Here is a 23,840-nt window from a genome sequence, read left to right on the forward strand (position 1 = left end):
GTGCATTCTTTTTTTGTCTGAGTGGGGGAGATCTGAAACTCTGGGACTCACGGTCTCTGAGCTCCAGATCGTTTTAAGGCAGAAAAAGAAGAAGCGGAAGAAAGAAAAAAAAAAACAGTAGGGTTCCAGTACCTGCAGTGCATGGACCCATAATTAAATCTGTTTCAAAAACTGCATCATTCCAAAAAGGCACTTGCCATATTCAGGTTCCATCTACCAAAATAAATAAATCAATAAATAAATCTCCCAGCTAAGAAATCATCTACTCAACATAACTGGCTGTTAGGTAGTCTGTATATCCAATTCCCTTTTTATTAACAAAAACATGGCATGAGTAGTGAAATGACGTACATGAATTTACTTTAGAACAAAACAATACATTACTACGAGGTTAACACTCACCACCCTGCCTTTAAACTACCTACAGTACCACTTGGATCTCTCGCTAAAACCCTTCTATGTTTCAGACAGTCATATAAATAAGAAGAGTCTCCTTCTGGTGACACCACAGTGACTCAGAAACTGACCAACCTCCTGTGCCTATGAGGGGGTGATGGGGCACACAATGACATGCAGGGCTGTTGGCCAGCCCGTGGAGTGGTGGAGGGATGTGGAGGGATAGATCATACAAACACATACTGCTAGTGGGAATAAAAGGGCCGTTACACGCAAATCGGACTTTTCAAGACCCTCAAAGGTAATCTTGTGAAGTCTGACAAAAATCCAAATCACTTTCAATTGAGTGTACTGACCCTTTAAGTCCCGAGCTCAGCCCTGACATTTACTTCGCTGAATGTCTCTATATGGCCTTGCCTATGGTTCGCACACACACACATACACACACACACACACACACGCACACACACACACACACACACACACGACCAGACCCCCCCATGTCTGGAGTTGAGTTAGTTTACATTGTATATAAACAAAAGTCTCTATACAGACTCATTTTAGCATACAGTGAGATTAGCATCATTTTATCTAATCATGCAGGACTATAGCTACAGGCAGGGGCAACTTAGGTGGAAAGCGGCGATGTGGCAAGGTGCGCTAGTCAGAGAACTCCCAGTGTACTGGCCGTCAGTCCCACTCTGCGTGCCCCTCAGCTGTACAGAATTACATTATTTACAAGTAGGACAGGGAGCACTGCTCTGGACGAGAGCAAATACATATCCCTGCAGAATAATCACATAAAAACACACAAATCTGGCAACCTCACATTGGGGATGTGTCGGGTGGGGATGAGTATGGGGGGTGTCTAAGACCAAGCCTAGAGGTTAAAATACAGCAGTGTCATCACATAAGGTTTGGATGGGGTAGGGGAGAAAGGGAATGGAAGTTTACATTGCACAGTCGTGAACGAAATGGCAGCCCACCTTGCCACATTGATTGACGCATAGATGCTTGTGTAAGGAATTGGGAGACCAGCAGCCAGTCAATATACACTTTACAGAAAGACGCCAGTCTAAGCATTTGGTCATTTTTTTGGATGCCATATACAAGGGAGGTGGGGGAAATATAAGCAAAGCAACTAGAAGTTCATAAACATATATCTCAGCTCATTTATTTCAGCTTAAATACCATTGTTGTTTTTCAATGAAAATGCGCAGGCTTTAGATTTCGTCATTTCAGATTTAGTAAATCTATGTTTCCATAAGTCATGTTTTTGTTCTTAATATATTCATTTTGATCTTTTTTGTATTTTCAGTTGGTCATTTTTGGTGGGGCGAGGTGATTTCCTAAGGGGTTCTTCACCTTCGGAAGAACATGGGGTTGCGCAGGCAGGCGGCTAGTCACCTGCAACACCCCAGGGGTCCTGCGGAGGTCTCCAGGCTGCTGTCAGTGTCTGAGGCCAGGGTCTGGTCGGTGGACATGGAGGAGATGTCGTTGATGGAGGAGGAGGGAGGGAGGCTCTCGCTGCTGTTCACGGCTGCACCTGCGCTAAGGGAATCAACAGCAGCAGGGGGTTACAACGTAAAAGAGTCCTGTTAAAGACAGGAGCAGAAACACACTCAGAGGAGGCGTTCTGCGATTGCACTCAGGGTACAGTGTGTGAACAATGTTGAATATAATTGAATTTGTTATATAAAATCTAGACATCAACAACATCAACAACACCTGCAGTACACCACAATCACAGCGTGTCTGTAATGAGACGGGGGTAATTAAGGTTAGGGTCCAATGAGGTCCACTGGGCTGTCTTCTTGTATTCACTATCCAGAAAGACCTGGATGCTTTTGTTGAGTCCTGGTCCTTTTGAACCAAAGCAGTCCATGAGGGCGGGAACGATGGAGTCATTTACAGGCCAGCATCTAGCTGCTTGACAGTTGTGCATTTCAATAGAGACCCAAACATGGGTAGGGAGTGTGTCTTTATACAGGCAGGACCATGCAAAGAATCCACACACTGCTCAACAACAGGAAAAAAAAAAATCCTTTTCACTGAGGTATTGAAAAAATTAATATTTTTTAATGATCTATGATGCCAAAGTGTACAGACTTGAGCATTTTGCACTTAATATAAAATCTATTTTTCCAATGCCTCGGTGAAAAAGATCTTTTTCCTGTTGTTGAGTAGTGTGTAGATTCTTTGCATGGTGCTTTGAGTGTTTCTTATTGGAATTTACGCACCATGTGATCAAGTATTGATTGACTCATATTTGTGTGCAGTTGTGCCCAGTTCTCTATTTATTGAGCAGTCTTTCTTTATACAGGCGTATAATATATATGGTTTATATACAATAAAGGAGGTATGTTAAGGCTATTATCCAGGTATTTGCCCTCTTTCAAATAACAATCCAATTTTCTTATTTTGTCCTTGTTCTAAAATCACAAAGTGGAGCCACTGGACAGTTATCACTTCTACATTTTTATAAAATCTTACATGAGTTGGTTCTGCTCTCTACGATGAATTTAGAAGCAAACCTGCATGTGACACCGGAGTTGAAAATTTTAAGTCCAAACAAAAGGATGAGGGATAATCTTCTTCAGGAAAAGAATGGGAAACTGCAACTGACATACTGTCCTGTGCTGTACACTTCAAGAATATGACGGCAGGGGCTCAGTATTCATTACTGTGTGTTCCTTGCCATAAACAAGCTAGCTTTAAACCTGATATGCCTCTGCAAAATATCAACTCTACCTCTACACCCTCTAAATTGCCATAAGGCTGTTTATTATCCAAGATAGCTGAAAAGGAAATAGGTGCATCCATATCTAAAAACAGAACCAGCTACATGGTATTCTTTAAGCCACTCACTAAGAAAAGCAAGTAGAGGAATTTGCTAAAACGACCAATTTCGGCCCAGAGCATACCAATGGTCCAGTGATTTGTACAAAGGACATGTACAGTGCCGCAGGGAGGTCATAAATCTCTCTGTTTGTGTCTGTTGCTGTGGGAGGAGATTGCTTAAAGGACACGGGTAGCCATTTCAGCTGACCCACAATAAAACAGGGGGCAAAGCAGGATTAATGGTCAGCATCAATTCCAGCAGTCACTACACTTGTAGGTTTACTCAGAAACAGCATAAAAGTGCTTAACTGCTAAAAGTTGCCTTTCCTGCAGTGTATATAAGCCTTCTTCTTGAAGGACGCCTTAACCATAAACCACACTAGTATTTTAGGGTGAAGATTGAGTAAATTACTTATTGATATCATGAATTAATTTAGCCTACACTTGCTGTCCTAGCGAAATTTTCGAGATCAGCTCTGGGAAAAGCTATGTGGGATTATAACTCTATGTTTTTATTTCCTGTGCTAAGGCTAAAATGTGCTTTACAGATGTGGCAATAATTTGCCTCTAAATCTTTAACACCCAACACACAAATCTAAACATAAAAGAGCTGCTGGGCCTGACTGGTGCTGACTGAGGTGCCATGTGGTGCTCTCAGCTCCTCCCTTTCACTCCCTTCCACACAGCTCACGCTGCAGTAAAACAGTGCCGTCTGGAGCTCCTGCACTGCATTGCGTCTGCTATGCTCAGCATCAGACAGTAGGCCCGCACAATCGGCTTAATTACTGGTGAAGAGATGGAAGGGAGAGAGATGGAGAGAGAGAAATCCATCCCAGAGAGCAGTTTACTGACTGTCCTGAACAGAGTCTTGATTTCTTTTTATTTTTCAGCCTGTAGAGAGGCAAAAAGAAAGACAACACTGTTAACATGCTGTTTATTACTCTTAACTGTCTGAGATACTACTTATATGGGTATTTTGTGGAAAAAATAGTGAGTAAGGCAAGTTGCTTTCTATATGTTGGTTTGTCCGTAAGTAGGACGTTTTGGGGGACAATATTCATTGACTTCCATTCATTTTGGATGCTCATTCACTTTCATTCACTTGCATCTGTGACAGTTGCCTTTACTAGTCAGTAGATGGCACTGTCTCTGTAGCATTTAGCATATTTAGCATCCAAATCTTCCAAATTATTGATTGGTGTGTGTTTAGTGCTTGAAAACAGCTGTTGCCATTGTTGTTGGTCTCTTGGCTGTGTTGTGCTGTTGGTTGTAATAACTGTGTCAGAATGTAGGGGAGGTAGGTTTCCCCACTTATAAAGAGAGACAGTTGTCTAGCGACTATTAGGAGAGATCATTTGCTAGGCAGTAAAACTTCTCTCCTTTACAGCAAGCGTGTCGTCTCAGGTAAGAGTGTCTCAGATATTATACTTAGTATATATTATCAGCATTATATTACAGCTGTCATCTCTGACTCATGTTCTCTGATTAATGATTAACAATGATTACTTATCAATAATCAATATGATGTGACAATCATATTTTCGTCTGTGGTGTTATTTATACGTTTTTCCAGTTTAAAATGTAACTTGTCATTACAGAAAATATTTTAGACACTGACTAACATATCAGTCTTGTTGGCTAAGTGGACTGTGGCAATGCAAAATATTTTTGCTGAGTTGAATCAACTATGACGTTATAAAGGTTCTTTATAGTAGGCTACATTCTACACAAATGTTCATTTTATGTGTTAGAATTATTAGTTTTACACTTGCTTTTCAAACATAGTAAAGTGGAGCAGGGCTGACAGTAAGCTCTGTGTCTTCAACATCAGAATCAAAACAGAAAAATTTGCCAATACAATAAATGAACTACAATTTTCCTTGGTGTCAGTGGTGGGTGGTGGAGGTAGTGCTCTCTCTCTCTCTCTCTCTCTCTCTCTCGCTTTCTCTCTATTTTCGCCTGCTTTCTGGCTGTCTCTCCTCCCTTTGTTTATTGGTTTGATTGTCTGGTTGCTTCTTTCTTTCTTTCTTTCTTTCTTTAAGGGAATTAGACTTTTGACACTAGCGCCATCTAACTGTCAGAGTTGACTTGAGAGTATATCCTCTTCAAGATTCACCCCCTCTGAGACTAAAATCATTTATAGGCCTCGGCAGGTCGCCTTGGGTCTTCTTGATGTTTGTCCTTTGTGTGATGTTGCCATGAGCTTAGCCTAGATGTTGGAAATTACTGTAAATTGTGAAACAGGTGGTGAGCTTGAAACTAGCACTAAGTTAGTTTGCACTTATTTCCTTTCAGCACTGGAGTCTGGGTAGCCTGGTCAAGGTGTTATTACTAATATCATGACTCCATACTGCCCTTCTGTGGCAAAAAGGAGAATTACACTCACTGTGCTCAACTCAGGAAAGCCTTAATACAGAACAGAACAGCATGAAATGTCAGCTGCAATTTAGGATTTAAATTTTATGTGATGGAACATAGACCATGGACCCCAACCTTAAATCATGATATGTCCACACATATATACACACACACAGTGAAATATTATACATACAGTCTAGTATAGAGTATTCAACACTAAGAGGTCATCTTCACAGTCATTGATTAGGTATACAATGCTATTTTTTCCATTAGGTATCTAACAAATAACATACTTGGCAGAAAAATAACAAAATTTGACTTGTCTTAAAAAACAAGATGGAGGAGACAGAGACACATGGTCAACAACACGATGGATTTCTCTGTTTACAAAGGTAACTCCAATAAGGTTATAGTAAATTCACTTACAGAGCGATTAGGGTTATGCACTGAGAGTACCTGAAGGTGAAGGTTGTCCCTTCACAACGCCATTCTTCGTTCTCTCCTCAAAGTTCATCACCTCTTTGTAGATTAGTTCTGCCAAGAAACAGGTCAGGGACAAAAAGTGATTAGAAGACATAAAATGATAGAAAACATGTGAAAGCAGAGTGTCTTTACTTTCTAATTACCACTGGGGGGCTTATGGCTAGCTAACTGGAAAAGTTTGTCTACAAGCTCAAACAAAACCCTGCGTGACTGACCAAGTAAAGAATACACAGGAAAATTTGAAACATAACAATAGAAATTGATGATGTTTGGGGACGCTATGCATTGAAAGACAATAAAATATGCGAAACAGCTTTAATAAATACAGACAATTAATTATTGGTTAAAAATGCTGAGTTTTTTCTGATGCATTCTTGAAAATGATTCATCCATTACATTACATACGCCTCCTGCTAAAGTCGGGTCACACACTTATGGTACAGATAGATTCTGCTGTAGTTACCCTCACCTTTCCATTCATCAATGGAGTGTTCTCTCTCATCCAGCTGCTTGTCATAGATCTGAGGTGGAGGCTAGAGGGGAGAGACACAGATTTTAGCAGCAGTTTAGCTAACAATCAGCACACATGAAAGAAGAATTATAATCCATATAACATGGAATTTGCGCCACTGATATTAGAGGAGATACAAATAGCTCCAAATAGAATGTTCATGAAAGCCAGCAACAGCTAACAACTTAACTAACAACTCTGATAACAATAAAAATAGTTAAAAGGAATTGTGGCCGACAAATTACAGCCAGAATTCTAATTTTACAAGTCGAAGTAATGATGTCATGTCATGATGTGCCGACTTCAAAGATCATATGAAATTGTTCACATGAAACGATTGGTGTTCACGATGAGAAAAACATTTATGCATAAGTAACTCAACTATTAAAATAATTTGACAGAGTTTCAAATTGATAAATTTTTTTTCTTTTACAATGAATGGCAATGGTAATTTTGCTCTAACAGGACAGGACATATGACGATTAATGTGCAAGATGTTTTTCACAATGAACACAAAGGCGGGTTGGGGTAGGAAGTAGGCACATATGGATTGGGATACAAAATAATTAATGTGAATGAAGGGAAATGAACAGTTAATAATTTATTTACCCTTGATCACATATAATCATAAACTCCTCATTTATAGAAAAAAATGGCCTTCGTGATCAATTTACATAAATTGAGATGACACTATATTCTCTTTGCTCACATACCTCATAATGAAATTACTCCAAATGTTTTAAACAAAGACCAAGACCATCAGGATCAAACAATTGACAGGAGTGGAGAGATGAGACACCAACTTTGGCGGGCCGTCCGGCTGTCTCCTGCTCTGATCGTGTTATTACTACGCTTCTCCCATAGCGTTGTCACTGACAACAGTATGCTGTCTGCCACCTTTTCAACTCTTCTTATCACCTGTTCGGTGTTTGACCTTGGCCCGGACTCTGACACTATCATCCTGCCTCTCTGTCACCCTTTGACAAGACTACTCACAAACCTCATTGATGTGACCTTGGAGAGACAGTGTTACAGGTCGGCACTCAGCAGGCACAGAGGGTTACAGTAACATTTTCATACACCTTCCATTAATGACTTAATGATCTCCTTCAACAATAAACAATTGCATAACATGTTTTTGTGTATCATTACTCTCAGCCACTATAGCACAAGATAGGTGTTGATCAGCATAATGTGATGGAAGTGAAAGGTTCACCTCAAACAAGGGTTAAACATATAGAGGGATACACAATGAAAGAGGTACAGATTTCCCAGAACAGGAGTTATCACTTCTCAGCTTCTTTACTTACCTAACTTTACTTTACAACAACCTGAAGATGATTTACATGCAATCTGAATTAATAATCTGGATTTGGCCTGAACACATGCACAAAAATAGTTGCACCCCTCTTACCTGGAGCTATACAGTACACAGTATAGTGAGGCGTTTTCATTCCAGTAGTGACATTTTGGTAAGACTGCCTACACAGGTTGTGTTCTATTCTCTATAACATGATTTATATTATGATTTACAGTACTCAACCAAGTGTGCTTTTCTCTATTTCTACATCCTTCTATATAAAAGTATGTTAGGCCCATCATATGAGACATTTCTTTGATGTAGGGCGGTTGTTATTTACCATGGATATTTGGACGAGATCCCTGGCCTTCATCAGCATGAAATGACATTAGAGAAGGGGAAAACAGCAGAAAATGTGTTGAAGGAGAAATGCCATTGATGGCCATAATATACATGCCACATCATCACTAACAATAGTATCATCATTAAAACCAACATCATCAACTAGATTAGACATATGTAATGTAAAATTGTTATTGTAGATCATATTTGGTGTATTTGGGGGCTCAACTAAATAGATGTATTCACAAAAGATGAGACATGCTACAAATAAAACAACACAGTCATAAAATATTCTAAATGGTCCATTGCTCATCAGAATGTTGATTACTACAATGAAGGGGTGTGATTACATCTTAAATATGCTACAACCCACAACATATTAACCAGCAAGATATTACACTGAGGAATCATTATCAATGAGATTGCATCAGCCTATCATGCACTCATTAGTGTACTGCTGCAGGTACAAGTGGTAACTAGACATCTTTATCAAGCTGCAGATGGCTTTTTCCCAATCTCACTGTCACTTCATACTAATGAAGGTCTGATGAAGAAATTAGACTTCACCAAATAAACAGGGAACATCAGGCTCTTACATTACAAAAATAATGTGCCATTTCACTTTATTATAGCAGCAAATTGTACTCTCTTAAAGTAAGGAGTAGCAAGAACTAGTGTTGAGTCTGAGATTATTTTGCTAAACCTAAACAATTATGCAAGCTCAGGTTTGGGGCATAGGCTTTAATGATAAAACCATGAGGACAAGGAGAAGTGAGAGTAAAATGAAAATGAGATGTGAACCAAAAATATAAAACAAAAACAATCACAAATGCACTGACTGGGCAATCTCCATTATTATAATGGTAGAGGTCAATTTTCAACATTGATATACACATGTAATTATAATGATTGCTTTCACTTAGTAAAATTCCTATGAAGTGCTTTTGAATAAAGTCAACATCATTACTTTCACTGATGGCAGGACAACAGTAGTAGATATAACTGTGCAAATACAAAGTGGGAATCAGTAAACAATGTTGAGCAAACAAAGACAGGGGGAGAGGATTCAGCTCGGGCTGCTAATCAATAAAAGGATCTGCCAGAGTCCTACTCACCGCCTCCACCTCAGCTGGATCATACCACACGTTGATGTACGGGTGCTGTAAGGCCTCGTCCACCGATATCCGTTTAGCGGGGTCGATGATCAACATCTTAGACAGCAGGTCTCTGGCCTGACTAGCTGTGGATGAAAAACAAACAAACAAACAAACAAAAAAAGGTGGTTGGCATCATGATGCAAGAAAATCTTCCTTTATGCCATTTGATTATGTTAAGACACAATGAGAGAGAGAGAGAGAGAGAGAGAGAGAGAGATGAGGCCATACAAAATGGCCATAAAGAGAAGAGTAAATCAATCAACAATAGCAGCCTGTCAGATAAACAGATAAACAAAGCAGAAAAACAAGTTGCTTTTTCAGAGGGAGAGCTCTGTAAAAACAAAGAGATGGCATTTACTTTAAATTATGTATGACTGATGAGTGACAGGCATTGTATATGTGTAATATCTATTTGTATAATACCTTGTCAAACATCCAGAACTCTCTTTCTTTTGATCTCATGTTGCGAAAGAAATTAGACATTCTGGCCTGTCCCATGAATCTAATGCCTATCTCTGATTAATGCAATTTCTTGACACTAATGTGACAGGTTGCCATCAGTCAGCTTGGTCTGAATTAATGTGTTTGAGAAATGACGTGCTGCCACTGTATCTTTCTAAATGCAGTTTTATGAAGGTATTTGTATGTACAATACTCTTAAAACATTCGGCTTCTCAACACACAAAAACACCATCAGCATCACTAGTCAGTCTGTCTCTCTGCCTTCCGCCTCACTTGGACTGATCTGAAATAGAGAACCCTTAACCCACACACCGTCCCTCTCCCCCACACACACACACTGACCTAACGTATACTATAAATAGCCCTTCGGCAGCAAAGAACTGAGACGGAGGCAGATGAGCCGGGCGCACCCTCAGCATGTTGCCGCAGCATCAACATGCCAATAACAAAAGGACAGGAAATCTCCAAAATGGCTGCTATTCACTCCTCTGTCACACCGTCTCAATGCCTCTCCTTCAACCCTTCCCTTCTCTGTTTCTCTATCCCACGTCTGTCTGTCACTCCTGCAGTTCAGGACAAACCAAAGCCCCAACTCGCTCTCTTTCATGCTCTCTCATGAGTCGACTCCTACCTATGACACTAGAAAACAGAAGCACTGCAGCCTAGTCTTCCTCCCCTCCTCCCTCTCTCCCTCCCTCCCTCCCACTCTCTCGCTGGGTGCATTTCCTTTAACACCGTCACTCCGGCAGGGAGCACATAGGCAGCCAGAATGCAAAAGTGATTCATGAGAGTTTTTACCAGACGTGGGGCTTTGATGTCGGAGCCGAGCAACAGCAAAGCATATTTCATTATCGTTTTGGAGGGATTTTCCGCATTTAGAAATACCAGGAAAAGAGATCCCTCTTCTCAGTGGAGACAGGAGGGATGATGTCTTGGTTAACCTTCTGCCTAGGAAATTGTTTGAATTCACCAGAGGGAGCGAGGTTCACAGACTAAATTCTACAGAACATATTTCAGTTTACCTATATGTTGGCACCACAAATGCAAACAATCTTGCATTATGAGTGACATTATATTGGGTTATTGGGACATTGGGTAATGACTGTCTTTCATGCTGGAAATACTGCAGAGCTATACATCACAAAACCACACACAGGGTTCAAAGGTTATGAATATGTCTTCAACTTTCAGGAATACACAGACATGCAAGGGTTATAAAGTCAGTGCAGCAAGGCACACTGATGTGTTTATCATCAGACAGTGTACTATTACATGCATAACAGGTACAACATACACATGGTCAATGCAATCTGATATAATGGTTGAAGAATATTTACAGCTCTGCTATGTAATAACAGCTCATCAGTCCATGCAGAATTACAGGTTCTCACCTTTGAGTTTGTTGTGCTCAGAGTCAGCAGGGAAAAGGCAGTCGGGGAAGAGCTTGGGGAAGGTGAGGCCTGCATACTTTGGCCTGTTCTCCACATAGTTCCTCACTGTGGGTTGCAGCTTCTTCATGAACTCTGGTGAGGGCGTGCCCAGCTGCTCAATCACCTTGTTCCACTGGTCGATGTCTGGTGTGGCGGGTCAGGATTAAGGAAAACACACCTGGAACTTGCATCCTGGTCTGGTTCAGTGGCCTGGATGTGTTACTCCAGAACTATTTGCATCTAGGACATATACAAATCTTTATCTTTTGATTTCTTATTCATGGAAGGTCACATTGATCATAATGCATGTTGTGAGACCATCTAAAATAGGGGAAAGTAAGTAATTAAAGAAAGTGAGCCTGATAGACAAAGTAAAAACATCTGCGTACATTTAATGGGCTAATATGTTGTTGAAAATAGAAAAGGGAAAGCACACAAACACGATATGTGCTAATGGAAATTTTGTGGGGGATTTGTGTTACCAACAGCAACTGGCTTACTAAAAAGTGCAATGGCCAAGTTACCTGAATCATCTCTAATCTCAAAACAGCTGTCTCCCATCTCACATCAAAAGAGGCAATCCTGAGAAGTGAAGGTTCAAGGTTGAAGCGTGTTACATTGTTTTATTCATACAATATGATCATTCTGAGAAATACGGGCTGCAATGTGGATCCTATCAAGTATTTCATCACAATCCTCGCTTCACCTGCAATGGTAGTTCCCCTGTCTAAGAAAAAGACATAAACTTACACTTTTTCTTATAATATTTCAGCATTGCCCTCTTGCCCTCCCTTGCACGACATTTGCCGTTCCTTAAACGCAGTACTTTATTCCTCTCAACCTCTGTACTATGGAGAGTCCAGCCAAGCTGTTTGGTGGGAATTATTTCCTTGGCTTCCTGGAACCGTAATAGATTTAAAGCGCTCCCTTGTACCAGGTTCAATAAGATGCAGGTCGTTCTGTGCTTTGTTAGCGGATAGTTGTTTGAAATACTTCCCAGGTTCCCTATCCGATGTTTGGGTGACCTAGAACACAGAAATTGGGTCATAAAATAGCAGATCTGCTGATGAGCCCACTGATGAGAATTTGACTTTATGTTTAACAGGAGAGACTAGTATCTTACAGCAAAGAGCATAGGTGTGTGCGCACACTTTTATGTATATATGGTTGTGTGTGCGCATATGTGTGTGTGTGTGGTGTGCCAGCTTGGGTACATGAGCAATTCTGCCTACCCTCACCCTGCCACCCACAAATGTCTCCCTCTGCCCCCACCACACACCTTCAATGGCTCCCCTCCCCCCCCCCCCCCCCCCCTCCCCCTCCCCATGTTCTCACAGACGGGTGCCAGTTGAGGCAGTCGGCTGCCAGGGCCACCAGAGATCCCCATTACCTCATCTTGCTGGAACGCCGCACACTTCCACCTCCTCTTTGTCTCCATTGTACTTTGGCCATCCACACAATACACAGAGAAGCAATGTTTTCTTTTTTCTTTTTTTTTTTTATATATATCCGCTAAAGTTCTTATCCACGGCTGCTAAGCAAGTTGCTAGATCCACGCAAACAACATGCAGGGTTTTTTTCTCAAGCTGTCTGCGCCAAACTGCATGACACTCAATTGTGTTTGCAGTTATTCGCCTCTTGAAATGGGGTGCTTATACATAACTCGCCCTCTCAAGAAAATGCTATAAAATATTCAGGTTTCACAGGCATTCACATAAGGGCCGATAAAAGCCAGCTTTATGTACAGTAGGCACATTAGAGTAAGTTATATTAGAGAGCAGTGGGAGGACAGAAGGATACGGTCAGTCCCAGGGAACAGCACTGTCCCTCTTATCACCTCTCCAAAGATGCAGCCCACTGACCACATGTCCACTGGAGTCACACACATGCATACAGACACACACACACACACACTTGCATTACCATACATAACATCTATCAACATCACTACATATTTCTATCTCCAATATAACTTATTTAAAGGGATTTTTATTGACGTTTTCATGACAACAATTAGCCAATACCAGCTCAGATGTGGATAAGACAACGTCACAAAGTCACCACATGCTAAAATGCTAAAAGCAAAATACAGATAATCAACAACTAGTTACAGTTTAAATTGCTATGGTATGATGTATTACTATATTATGCCTCTTTGCCTCTTTAGGAACCAGATAAGAAACTTGTCTACCCAATTCTGCAACATGATAATATGTACCACAGGCCTCTGCTATGCTTTGCATTTTAATTAACTGTCTATATTGTGCTTTTACATATTTAACACACAGATATGCAGCTTTGCTCGTCCATTCCCTCGCCATCTACATAGCTACTTAGTAGTACTACTTAGTAGTTACTTAACACACTGCAGTGAGTGGCCATAAAACTCCCAGTCACCCTGAGGCTCACTGTGCTGTGACCTGTGTAGACAGAGTGCTATTCTATATCATCTTCTGACAGATACTCAAAAAGGTGCAGATAATGTCCGCCAGGTGAATGGTTCAGGTCAAAGGCTCTATGTGTGTGTGTGTGTGTGTGTGTAAGAGAGAGAGAGAGAGAGAGAGAGAGAGAGAGAGAGAGAGAGAGAGAGAGAGCTCATTGCAGGGGTTTTCTAGCTGGGACTGCATGTTCAATGATGTAAAACCCAGAGTAGCAGTCACACACTCGATCACCGTGTGTCTCTCATTGTTCTAACTTCCTACTAGTCTGTATATGAAAAGCTATGCTTAAAATCATAACTTTGACAAATAGAAATACATTGCACCATTGTATCATCTTTGGCAATTATAGCATTAACCATGTAAATAGCGCCAAGTGGATTCAGTTAAGCTGCTAACAACAGACACTCAAAATGAATACATGAATAATTATTTATTATTCATTTATTGAATGTTTAATGATTGTGTAAGAGGTAGTAAGTACTCTGACTCACATATCTCCTCACCCTTGGATAGAGATAAAGATAGAGATAGATAGAAAGATAGAGAGAGAGAGAGAGAGAGAGAGAGAGAGAGAGAGAGAGAGAGAGAGAGAGAGAGATGCTTTCCTCTTGACAATGGGATGCCAAAATATGAGATTGAACAAAGGGCTCGTTGTCAGCAGCAGATTCAGGCAGATTGACTAGATCAAGCTTATTTCTTGCCTGGTTATTGTATGATGTTATTGTATGATGTATTAAAAGTATTAAAAGAAGATCAGTCGGAATAGATGCTGACACACACGTGTTACGAAGCCAGCCAGATGTGAGCTTGGTTGGGTTAGAGTCACTACAGCTGCACCTCAGTACCAAACAGAGAACTTAAGGCCAGGCACACAGAATAAGCTTCAATCAAGAAATAAACACTGTGATGGAGCCACAGCAAACAAGATGCTTTCCAGACTAGGTAGTAAAATGCATATTGTATATAGGATCAGACCAACCAAACCATATACAACCTGTTATACAGCAACACAAAAAATGGATCAAAATACCATGTGAGAAGAACACCATGGTCCTAACTGTATCAATTATACTTTTAACTCCCTCAAAGGAAAACTAGACAACACCCCTGTAGCCACGAGTTCATTAATGTGCTGTTGGCATAAACACTTCCAAGCTCTCCAAGAACTTGGCATTGCAAGAGAGTGCTGTAGGAGGCAGGTGAATCCATCCATCCAAGACAGAAACTATCTAACTAACTCCTCTCCTTCCCGACGTGATTGGTCCGATTTAAAATACAGGAGAATTATTTGCTTTCACTTTTGTGGTTTTTGTGGTTTTGATTAAATCCATTCTTTATTACATACAACAAAGACATCAGGCATTGCTCTCTATATATATGGACTGGTTAACAAGTAAAGAGTGTTACCATCAGATAGGTTTGCTGTGTGTTAATAAGGATACAGTCCCGCCCAGGGAAGAGGATTTTGTGGCGCACCATTTCTCCCATAATGCACCCCACCGACCATATATCCACTGCACGTACAGAGGTGACGGTGAGACAAGAGCAAGAGAACAGAGAGGAAAGCAAAGGTTAGTGTTAGATAGGCCAACAATGCAACAATGATTAGAAAGTGGTTGTTATTCAATGTGGGGGAAAATAATTAGTGAGGGAAACATTTCACAGAGCTAAATTACCATGAAAGCCGGAGAGAGAGAGATAGAGAGAATGAGACAGAGAGCAGCAGAATGGGAGAGAAAGAGAAAAACAGCCTCAAGAGAACTAACTAGTGGCAAATGCATAGCCTCCAAGCCTACAGGCCTCCTTGCCCATTCATGCATGCTGTATTAATGGGAGGAATATGGCTAATGAGTCATAGCCTAGGCTTGCATCCAATCAATTATGTGACATACATGGGGGCCATCAATCTCTGATGGTATTTTATATACCTTGAAGAATTATTCACACGTTCACTGAGGCATTCTGTGTAGGGTGACTCATACCTCCAACACTTTAATATTCACTTTCCTTTTGTTCGTTTACAGACTCCATTGTGTATTCAACTGGCAGAATTGCCTATAAGGTTTCACAGTCAATGCTATGCTCTTAAAAAAAGGTTATAGTATAACATAATAAACTGTAGGCTAGTTTTATTTTGGATCAATAAAGTTGTCTGTGGGTGTAAGGCTGTTAACTGAGTTTGTTAAAGAATGCGCAGTGGCCCATGTAAGCTCATACACACACACTCCAGTTGGCTCTCACCATTCTCTTTGTATCCCATGCCCAGGATGACCTCCGGGGCTCTGTAGTATCTGGTCACCACATAGGGGGTCATCATGAAGCTGGTGCCTGCAGTCCTGGCCAGGCCAAAGTCCAGGATCTTCAGGGTGCAGTCTGACTTCACCACTATATTGCTTGGTTTGAGGTCCTGGAGAGGGGAAAACGGATTGAAATTTGCAAAATACTGTGTATATCTAGGTCATTTACAAACTCTCTATTACATTGACAAGTTTGTCATGAAGTTGCAAGCAATGAAAAATATTTTGTTTTGTTAGTACATAGCTCCAGCTCCATGTCTGTATGTGAATGAGTTCACATTTTACTTTAATTTCACATTAACTTAATTTAATTAGATGCTTATTCCTATTGTCAATTTTTTTTAACTGCACTATATGAGTCAAAGTTACCTTTGGGACTATCCTGACCACCAATAAAGAGCTGGGCATAACAGTTACAAGTTGATGGCAGTGTATATGCAAAATTAGGGTGTCTGCTTGTGTTCCAGTTGTTGTTCGTTGAGCTATAGGATCCCATCTTCCATAAACTGATGCTGTAGCAACACAATCCAAACCAACATCCAATGGTTAACCAAAACAAAAAACTGACTGGTGTCTCGTTTTCCTACCCTATGAATGATGCCAGCTGAGTGGAGATGTTTGATACCACACAGCATCTGGTAGAGCAAGTAGGACATTCTCTCATGGTCAAGCTCCATCTGAATCACCTGGCACAGGTTGGCATCCATGAGCTCCATCACTAGGTACCTGGGAGACAGAGGATTGATTGACTGATTGATTGATTGGATTGACAGCCATACATTGTTGTCTACTATATTCATATGGAAATTAATAACGGATGGAATGATCCCATGAGATGATCATCATTGGACATAAATGTTCTCCCCAAACACATTGGGCGTTCTGCAGTGCTTCCACCTCGGGTTTCTGGGCGGAAGAACGAAAGCGCCACAAACAAGCATGAATCCCTCCACAGTAATGTTTAGCTAGAGATTGTTCTAAAAGTGAACACACTCATCCATCATTCAGTATGAGGACAGGATACCTCCAGCAGCCTCAGATTACACCCTACTTTCACTGACTAGACTCCCACGGTTGTGTTCCCATAACTGCGGGTGGACAAGAGTCGGGAGCACATAATGTGTAATAAAATCCCCCTCCTCCCCATTCTCTTTCTATCATATTACATATCAGATTAAATGAAAAAATATTTAGCATTTGTAGAACCTGTTACATGAGGTTTCTTCGTATTCTTTTTAATGGAAATGGTATTCTGCAAGGTTTTACTGTAGGTACTCACACATCCTGGAATTCCTCTAAAGATTTCTGTGGCGTGAAGACATTTAATAAACTGATAATCTGAAAGAGAGAAGACAGTGAAGCGGATCAACATGCAGTTTAGACATGCATACACACATACACATGTATCTTCCAAAGTGAGAAAATGAGAGTTAGATAAGGGACTGCGGATATGAATTGGTCATGACCATGATGAAGGACACTGCTGCATGAGTGAGAGAGTGAGAGAGTAAATTGGAGGAGAGAGAGTGAGTGAGATGGAACAAAAGAGTGGGAGCGAATGTGGACGAGAAAGAGGAAAGGAAAGAGAGAAAGAGAACAAGAAAAGAGTACAAACTGCTGCACTGAGGATTACATTCATGCCTCGAAATACTCTCCCTCTCACTCTAATTCTGTACATTTCCATGGGATTTAGTATGGTCACAACATTGCAGCAGCTCTGTTTTGCAGCGCAGGGATTTATCAGGAACCAAAAACAGACTCTGAGTGTCTGCTACAATTTACAAGTGGGCTTCAATCTGCCATGCTCCCACGTCTCTTTATATCCATGGAAACAAGATTTGTTTCCATGCCTTCCTACCTGTTACTCCTCTCCCCAGTTACTCACATTTTTGTGATTGACACATTTCATGAGCACCAACTCCCGGTATGCCCTCTTGGCATGGGTCTGGTTCTGGAAGGGTCTGCTCAACTTTTTGATGGCCACATTTCTGTCCAGGACAGCGTCATAGCCCGCACTGCAGAAGAAAACCAAAGAGAACAGAGGAGGACATAAGAGAAGATGAGAGCAGTGGAGAAGATAGGAAGGAATCAGAGAACCTAGGGTAATAATGGTGGCACCAAACTAAACAGATGTCTGTATATTGGTATTCCCCATTCCCGGTACAGCGTAAACATGGTGACAGATAAACCAGAAGTCAATGATCAATCTTGATTTTTGTTCCTCCAATATTCATAACTGAATGAATCACATTGTGTGTGATTGTGTGACGCTATGTGACAGTCAGAGGTGCCTGCCATTGGTCGCTGAGTGACTGTACTGAACAGTCTCAACATGCTGATATGAGAGCGGGTGCAGCCACCTCATCGATGTAACACACACATCATTTACTTGACTGATGATACCAACTCTACCAAACAGGTTGTATTCAAAACCATTTTTCACAAAGAAGGGTCATTGATCCAAGCCAGCAAAACCTTATGGAAATGGATGGCAGATGCCTTCGCTTAAAAAAAAGGGAAAACTGAGGCAGCCGTTAAACCTTCAAGCTGCAAGTCAATATACTGTTAACACCGTCAACTTATTCTATGTTAAATAACTGTAATATTAGGTATAGCTTATGTAGCATATCGATTACAACTGACGATTGCCTTTTTCACACAAATGATATATTGGAAATGTCTGTGTGTTTGTATGTGTGTGTGCACACGTGCATGAGCACGAGTAAAACATTTTTTCCTTCAGTGCTTTGACCCTGTCAGAAACAGGGAAGCAATAAAGCAACAGAATTCATTCTTTGGGCGGCTTTCAAGAAAGCCTTACTACAGGAAATGTGACAGTTAAATAGCATCAGCATCTTTTGATCACACAACAGATTCCACTCACAACCATTCAGATGCTAAAGCTGAACCTGCACTCTGTCTTCTCTGTGGACGGGCCTAAGAGAGTTTCTCAATGGGGATCAATAATGTATCACATCATTATTATTATATTCCAAATAAAAATAAAATGGTACTATGAAATGGAGGGGAGGGGAAAGTATAATTGAGTTGATAGTTTTTCTTTCCAAACTATGGCAACAGCCCATTTTGGAGGTCATTACCACAGTTTATTGCTGGCTCAACAAAACCCAAACCCCAGAGAACCTATGCTATTTTGGATTTTTTTTTTAGATCTGTTTGTTTTCAATATAAGAACAACAACAATATCCAGGCAGGGAGAAGGAAAAAATGGAACAGCCATGAAAATGCTAAACATATTACATGGTCAGCTATATCTTAGAGCAATGCATTTGCTTGCCTTTTCTCATTAATTCTCCCTGATAGATGCTGCTAGTTGGGTTTCAAGGCATCTGTATGCAGGCTTACTGAACCCTGATCGAGGCTTATAGTACTGTATACAACAACGAGTGGATGTTGTGTGTGGGTTGGTGGACGGCTGGGTGGGATACACCCAGCCATGTGGCTCGTCATCTCTCTGTGGAGGCTGCAGGCGAGGGATGATGTGTGACCATGGAAACAGAGGAGCCTTCATAAAAGCATTGAGCCAATAGGGATTTGAGTAAGTCATCACTTTTCTAGCTGAGTGAAAGATGATGTCATGACCAGCTAAACTACTTAACGCCCTCATCTCTCCTAAGATGCTTCGGAAAGCTCATCCTGACCAACCGCACCAGTCGTAAGGGCAGAGATATGCACAGATTGTGATTATTGTGGGAGGCAACATTAGCAGAGAGAGTCTTGGCTGGTCCGGTGATACAAGTATCTCCTCATTACCATGTTCTCAGGCTTTACGGGGGCAAAAGTCTTCTGATTGCATAAGAGAAGCATAATTACGTTGATTTCAGGATAAGCTTTTGCATCAGTTCCTAGTTGTTTGAATATTGTTGTTTTCTGTTTGCCTCCAGTCAGCTGCTGTGAGTGTTTGTGTGAGCGCATGTGCTGCCGGATGTGTGTATGTTTGAACTGAGGAACTTCAGCAGAAAGGAGTTCTACTGTCTGAGCAAAACCAGACAGATGTTTAACTAAGGAATGTTCTAAATACAATGCACACTAAGCAATTCACTCCAACCATTTGATTCATCATATTATGACAAAACAGTCAACTACTATGTCCTCCTGGCATCAACATGCATGTCACTATTTTGTGGTGTTTGTGTTGATTTGCGTGTCATCTTAATGAGACCATTTTCATAATGTATCACATTTAATCTGTATAAGCAGTAGGCTATTATATCAGTCTGCAGGGTTTTATGTGGTTTAGGTTGTGGTAATACCATCACCATCTGACACCATATGACAGCTGAGGTCAGAGCCAAGCAGAGCACAGCAGAGCAGGTTAAATTAGATTTGCACTGTCTCCCTGTCATCCGTCGCTGCAACGTCCCTGAAACGGGCCCAAACCCCGCATTAGCAGTTACAGCTTGCCCAAGCTCCTTTGCAAATGTCCAAAATTGCTTTGGAGCGGAAGGAGAGAAGGGCTGGAGGCATGGGAAGAAAAGGAAGGACAATGAAAGGCAGCATGAGAGAGGGGTAGCGGAGGGCAGGGGGTTAAGGGTGTTAGAGCTATTTAATTTAAACACTAGGAAACGTAAGACACACTGGAAAGATACATGTCAACGTGGCTCAACCCAGCGTGGTTTTTTGAAGCAGGTATCACCACAGTGAGAAGGCGTGAAGATAGATGTGTCTTACGGATCTGTTTGGCCTTTTGACAAGCGATATTACGATGCATTCCTTTAAGTGGAGTCTTGGCTATTGTTCCCCTGCGCTGACAGGCCAGACGTGAGGTGAATTACAATGAATATGAGCCGTCTCCACAATCCGGATTAAGGATTCTCTTAAGTGCCCATTCTGTAAGGCCCTCATGGCCCACACATCCATATTCAAAACAACACTGAGGATGTCTTATCAACTCATAGCACTGGAGAGAATACGAGCCTTGTGAATCCAAATACCATAATTGGCAAGACACTCCACTGCTGCACGATTATGGCAAAAATGATAATCCTGATCATTCTGCTAAATATTATGATCATGTTTATTTGTCTCAAATTAGCATGTGCATCTTAACATATATTTTCACTTTTTTTATTTTTTCAGTGCAGTATTATAGTATAGTTTTCACTCTTACTGTCTTATTCTCCTTGTTTACAAAATTCAAATAATAAATTATTATCACTTTATTACTTTGGGGCGCAGCTACAACCCCAAGGCAAACTTTGCACAGAAACTGCACTTGTTTGTCATCATCTGGTTTAAAACCAAAGCATCTCCAAATGACAGATGATGATCCATTTTTAGAAACAATGTAGAAAGGATTCTCTCTTTCTTTCCCACCAGAGCCGCCTGCTGCTATATCTTAACTTTTGTTTTGGCCGCAAGGTTGTGATTAGTCACGTGCAATGGAAGCACTTGATATACCAGACTGGGACTGTCAGGGGAATTGAAAATATAACAAACACTTCAATATCACCGAATGTCACGATTATTAATTGTGGAAATCGTGATATACGATTATCTACATTTAATTGTGCTGCTCTACACTCCACCAATGAAAACAGCAGTAAACTACAAGATAATTAGAGGATAATTTCCTCAATTTTCTCAATAACAAAATTAGATGATAACACATAAACGTCTGTGTAAAACACATCAAATAGCATGATATGATGTAAAAAGGGATATAAAACAAATACACTGCTGAGTGCTTACCAGACAATTCCCTGAGCCCCGGAGCCAATGGGCTTTAAGTTCTGGTAACGTTTTAGAACTGTGAAGGTAGAATCTCCCACTTCCACACTGTAGAACTGGTTGTCCACTTTGCTTTTGCTCATGTTGTAATGCTTGGCGATATATGACACATCCACTTGTTTCCCAAAACCCTGCATGAAGCAAACATGATGGGAAATCTCCATTAGTGATGCTGAGGATGATCTCTGTTTACTTACCTGGCTGACAAGATCTGGAAGAGAATCAACAATTCTAAGAAAATAAGAGTAAAAAGTTAATTGATACATACAGTTGACATTGATGGTGTGAATTTTATGTTTTTATCATCAACTAAGTTATTATTGTTAAGTTATCAAATGTCATTATATCAATTAACTAATCTGCATTGACTTAGCTGCTGCTTTTAAGTCTTGCTCGTATTATTATCATTATCATTATCATCTTTCCAGTGTGCAATAATTGGTAAAACTGTAAACAAGGCAGCATAGACATGACAGAATATATAGCATATGGGTGCAAAAGTTTACACTTAACAAACTGTTTCCATGCATGAATGTTAACTGTGTAATAACCATATAATAACACAGCATCCTTTTAACTACCGTAAAGACATTATTCCTTTATTAATGTGCACACAGTAATCAAGCTATAATTACTTGGGCAGAGCAGTCCTACAACTGGAGCCACAACAAAAAATCAGCTAATTACAGACTTGGTAATTACAAGATGGCTCACAACCCCAACGAGGCGGAGGTGCTGTATGAGGGATTTTACTGAGGAGCAATACTTTGAGACAGTCCTCACAAATGCCATGTGAATTCATGTATGTGATGTAATATGTGTAAAATTAACATGGCTGACAGGTCATCCAAACCTATGATCAAATCATTTCATTGGAGTAGACCCTTTACTGTACAGCCAACACTGCCAAGTGCCTATTGCATACCAAGCTCAAGGCACTGATAACCCAAACATGCATGTGTAATCCAGACATCCCATGTGAAGAGTCAGACTGGCCTCAGATTAGAGCTACAGTAGAGCAATGGCCCTTCAGCACACCATCCCTCACATACATTCTGATGAGTGTAAGAGCCTCAGACTTGTGATATGCACAGTTTATAAAATCACATCCTCAAAGGAAGCTTGCATTTCACAACAATTACTCAATTAATCGATTGACAGAAATGTATTATTATAACATATAATATTATTACAAATCATAATATTATATATTATAATTTTGATAATCGATTAGTTGTCAATTAAAAGTACCAAACATTTGCTGGTTACAGCTTCACAAATGCTAAGATTTGCTTGCTTTTCTCCATTTCATAATATTAAAAAATAATTAATAGATTAATGGATAATGAAAATAATCGTTAGTTGCAGGCAGCCCTATTTCACTGTCACAACCCACAATTAAATGGACAAGGCTAATTTGATCCCGATTAGCGTAATTGTGATTGTTTGTTAGAGGAAGGGGCGATAGGGGATTTAGCTTAATTAAAAATTCTGTTCACTGCTTTGTCTTGAAGATCTCCGTCTCAGATCAATATTTGTTGTATTGATCTTAGGTGGAACCTCAGGACTACCTACATTATTTCTAGCCTTGTGTGAAATGAATTACTGAACACAAGGCTAGAAATGATTCACCTGCTGGAAAATAACCGTTTCCAGGGGTTATTTATGATGGGACCCTGATAGTTAAAATCACAAAACTAGATTCAATTTATAGTTAAACAGGATTGTGCTACTTTTTGTATTCATTGCAAAGTAAATGTTGCTATTGTTTGTAAACATATATGGTTGAGTTACCTCACTTTCCACACACAGAAACACAACAATAGCACAACACATATAGCAATGAAGGGGAAATGGAAGGGAATGAGTACTGTACCTTTTTTACCTGTAAGGAACACACACCTGACAAAAGGCTATCTTCACATCCAGGATTGGTTGGCTGCAGTTATATAAGAAATGTCTGCTCATAAATACCTGGAAGACACAAGCAGAGGAGAGAACAGGAGTCAGAAGTGACAGTGTGCGGCTCAGGTGTCAGTAACAGCAAGAACTTGTTAAATGTTTTTTTGTT

General features: G+C 40.5%; 1 protein-coding gene across 9 annotated transcripts; it reads right to left on the reverse strand.

The window, feature by feature from the left end:
• Nucleotides 1-1,799: 1,799 nt before the first annotated feature.
• Nucleotides 1,800-23,740, reverse strand: mapk10 (mitogen-activated protein kinase 10). 9 transcript variants are annotated; one of them, XM_078289185.1, is made up of 13 exons: nucleotides 23,672-23,740; nucleotides 21,731-21,900; nucleotides 17,904-18,033; nucleotides 17,298-17,356; nucleotides 16,606-16,744; nucleotides 15,963-16,128; nucleotides 15,164-15,235; nucleotides 11,242-11,424; nucleotides 9,347-9,471; nucleotides 8,230-8,256; nucleotides 6,548-6,611; nucleotides 6,052-6,129; nucleotides 1,800-1,942 (listed from the first exon to the last, which is right to left on the reverse strand). In XM_078289185.1, exons 1-13 carry the CDS (start codon nucleotides 23,735-23,737, stop codon nucleotides 1,800-1,802), a joined length of 1,422 nt encoding a protein of 473 aa, XP_078145311.1. In that variant the 5' UTR covers nucleotides 23,738-23,740. The 9 variants fall into 9 exon arrangements, with proteins under 9 accessions (XP_078145311.1, XP_078145312.1, XP_078145292.1 ...); XM_078289186.1 differs by lacking the exon at nucleotides 8,230-8,256 and having other exon boundaries at nucleotides 15,164-15,241; nucleotides 15,966-16,128; nucleotides 23,672-23,737; XM_078289166.1 differs by lacking the exons at nucleotides 8,230-8,256; nucleotides 15,164-15,235 and adding an exon at nucleotides 13,081-13,152 and having other exon boundaries at nucleotides 23,672-23,737.
• Nucleotides 23,741-23,840: the final 100 nt, after the last annotated feature.

This window comes from Centroberyx gerrardi, chromosome 2 (genome assembly GCF_048128805.1).
Source record: "Centroberyx gerrardi isolate f3 chromosome 2, fCenGer3.hap1.cur.20231027, whole genome shotgun sequence".
Lineage (NCBI taxonomy): Eukaryota > Metazoa > Chordata > Actinopteri > Beryciformes > Berycidae > Centroberyx > Centroberyx gerrardi.

Coding starts and splice junctions, on each gene's coding strand:
- mapk10 (XM_078289185.1), bottom strand. CDS start 23,737: ATGAGCAGACATTTCTTATATAACTGCAGCCAACCAATCCTGGATGTG. Junction 18,034..21,730: donor GGGGCTCAGGGAATTGTCTG/GTAAGCACTCAG, acceptor TTTCTTCTGCAG/TGCGGGCTATGACGCTGTCC. Junction 8,257..9,346: donor ATCCAGCTGAGGTGGAGGCG/GTGAGTAGGACT, acceptor ATGCTGATGAAG/GCCAGGGATCTCGTCCAAAT.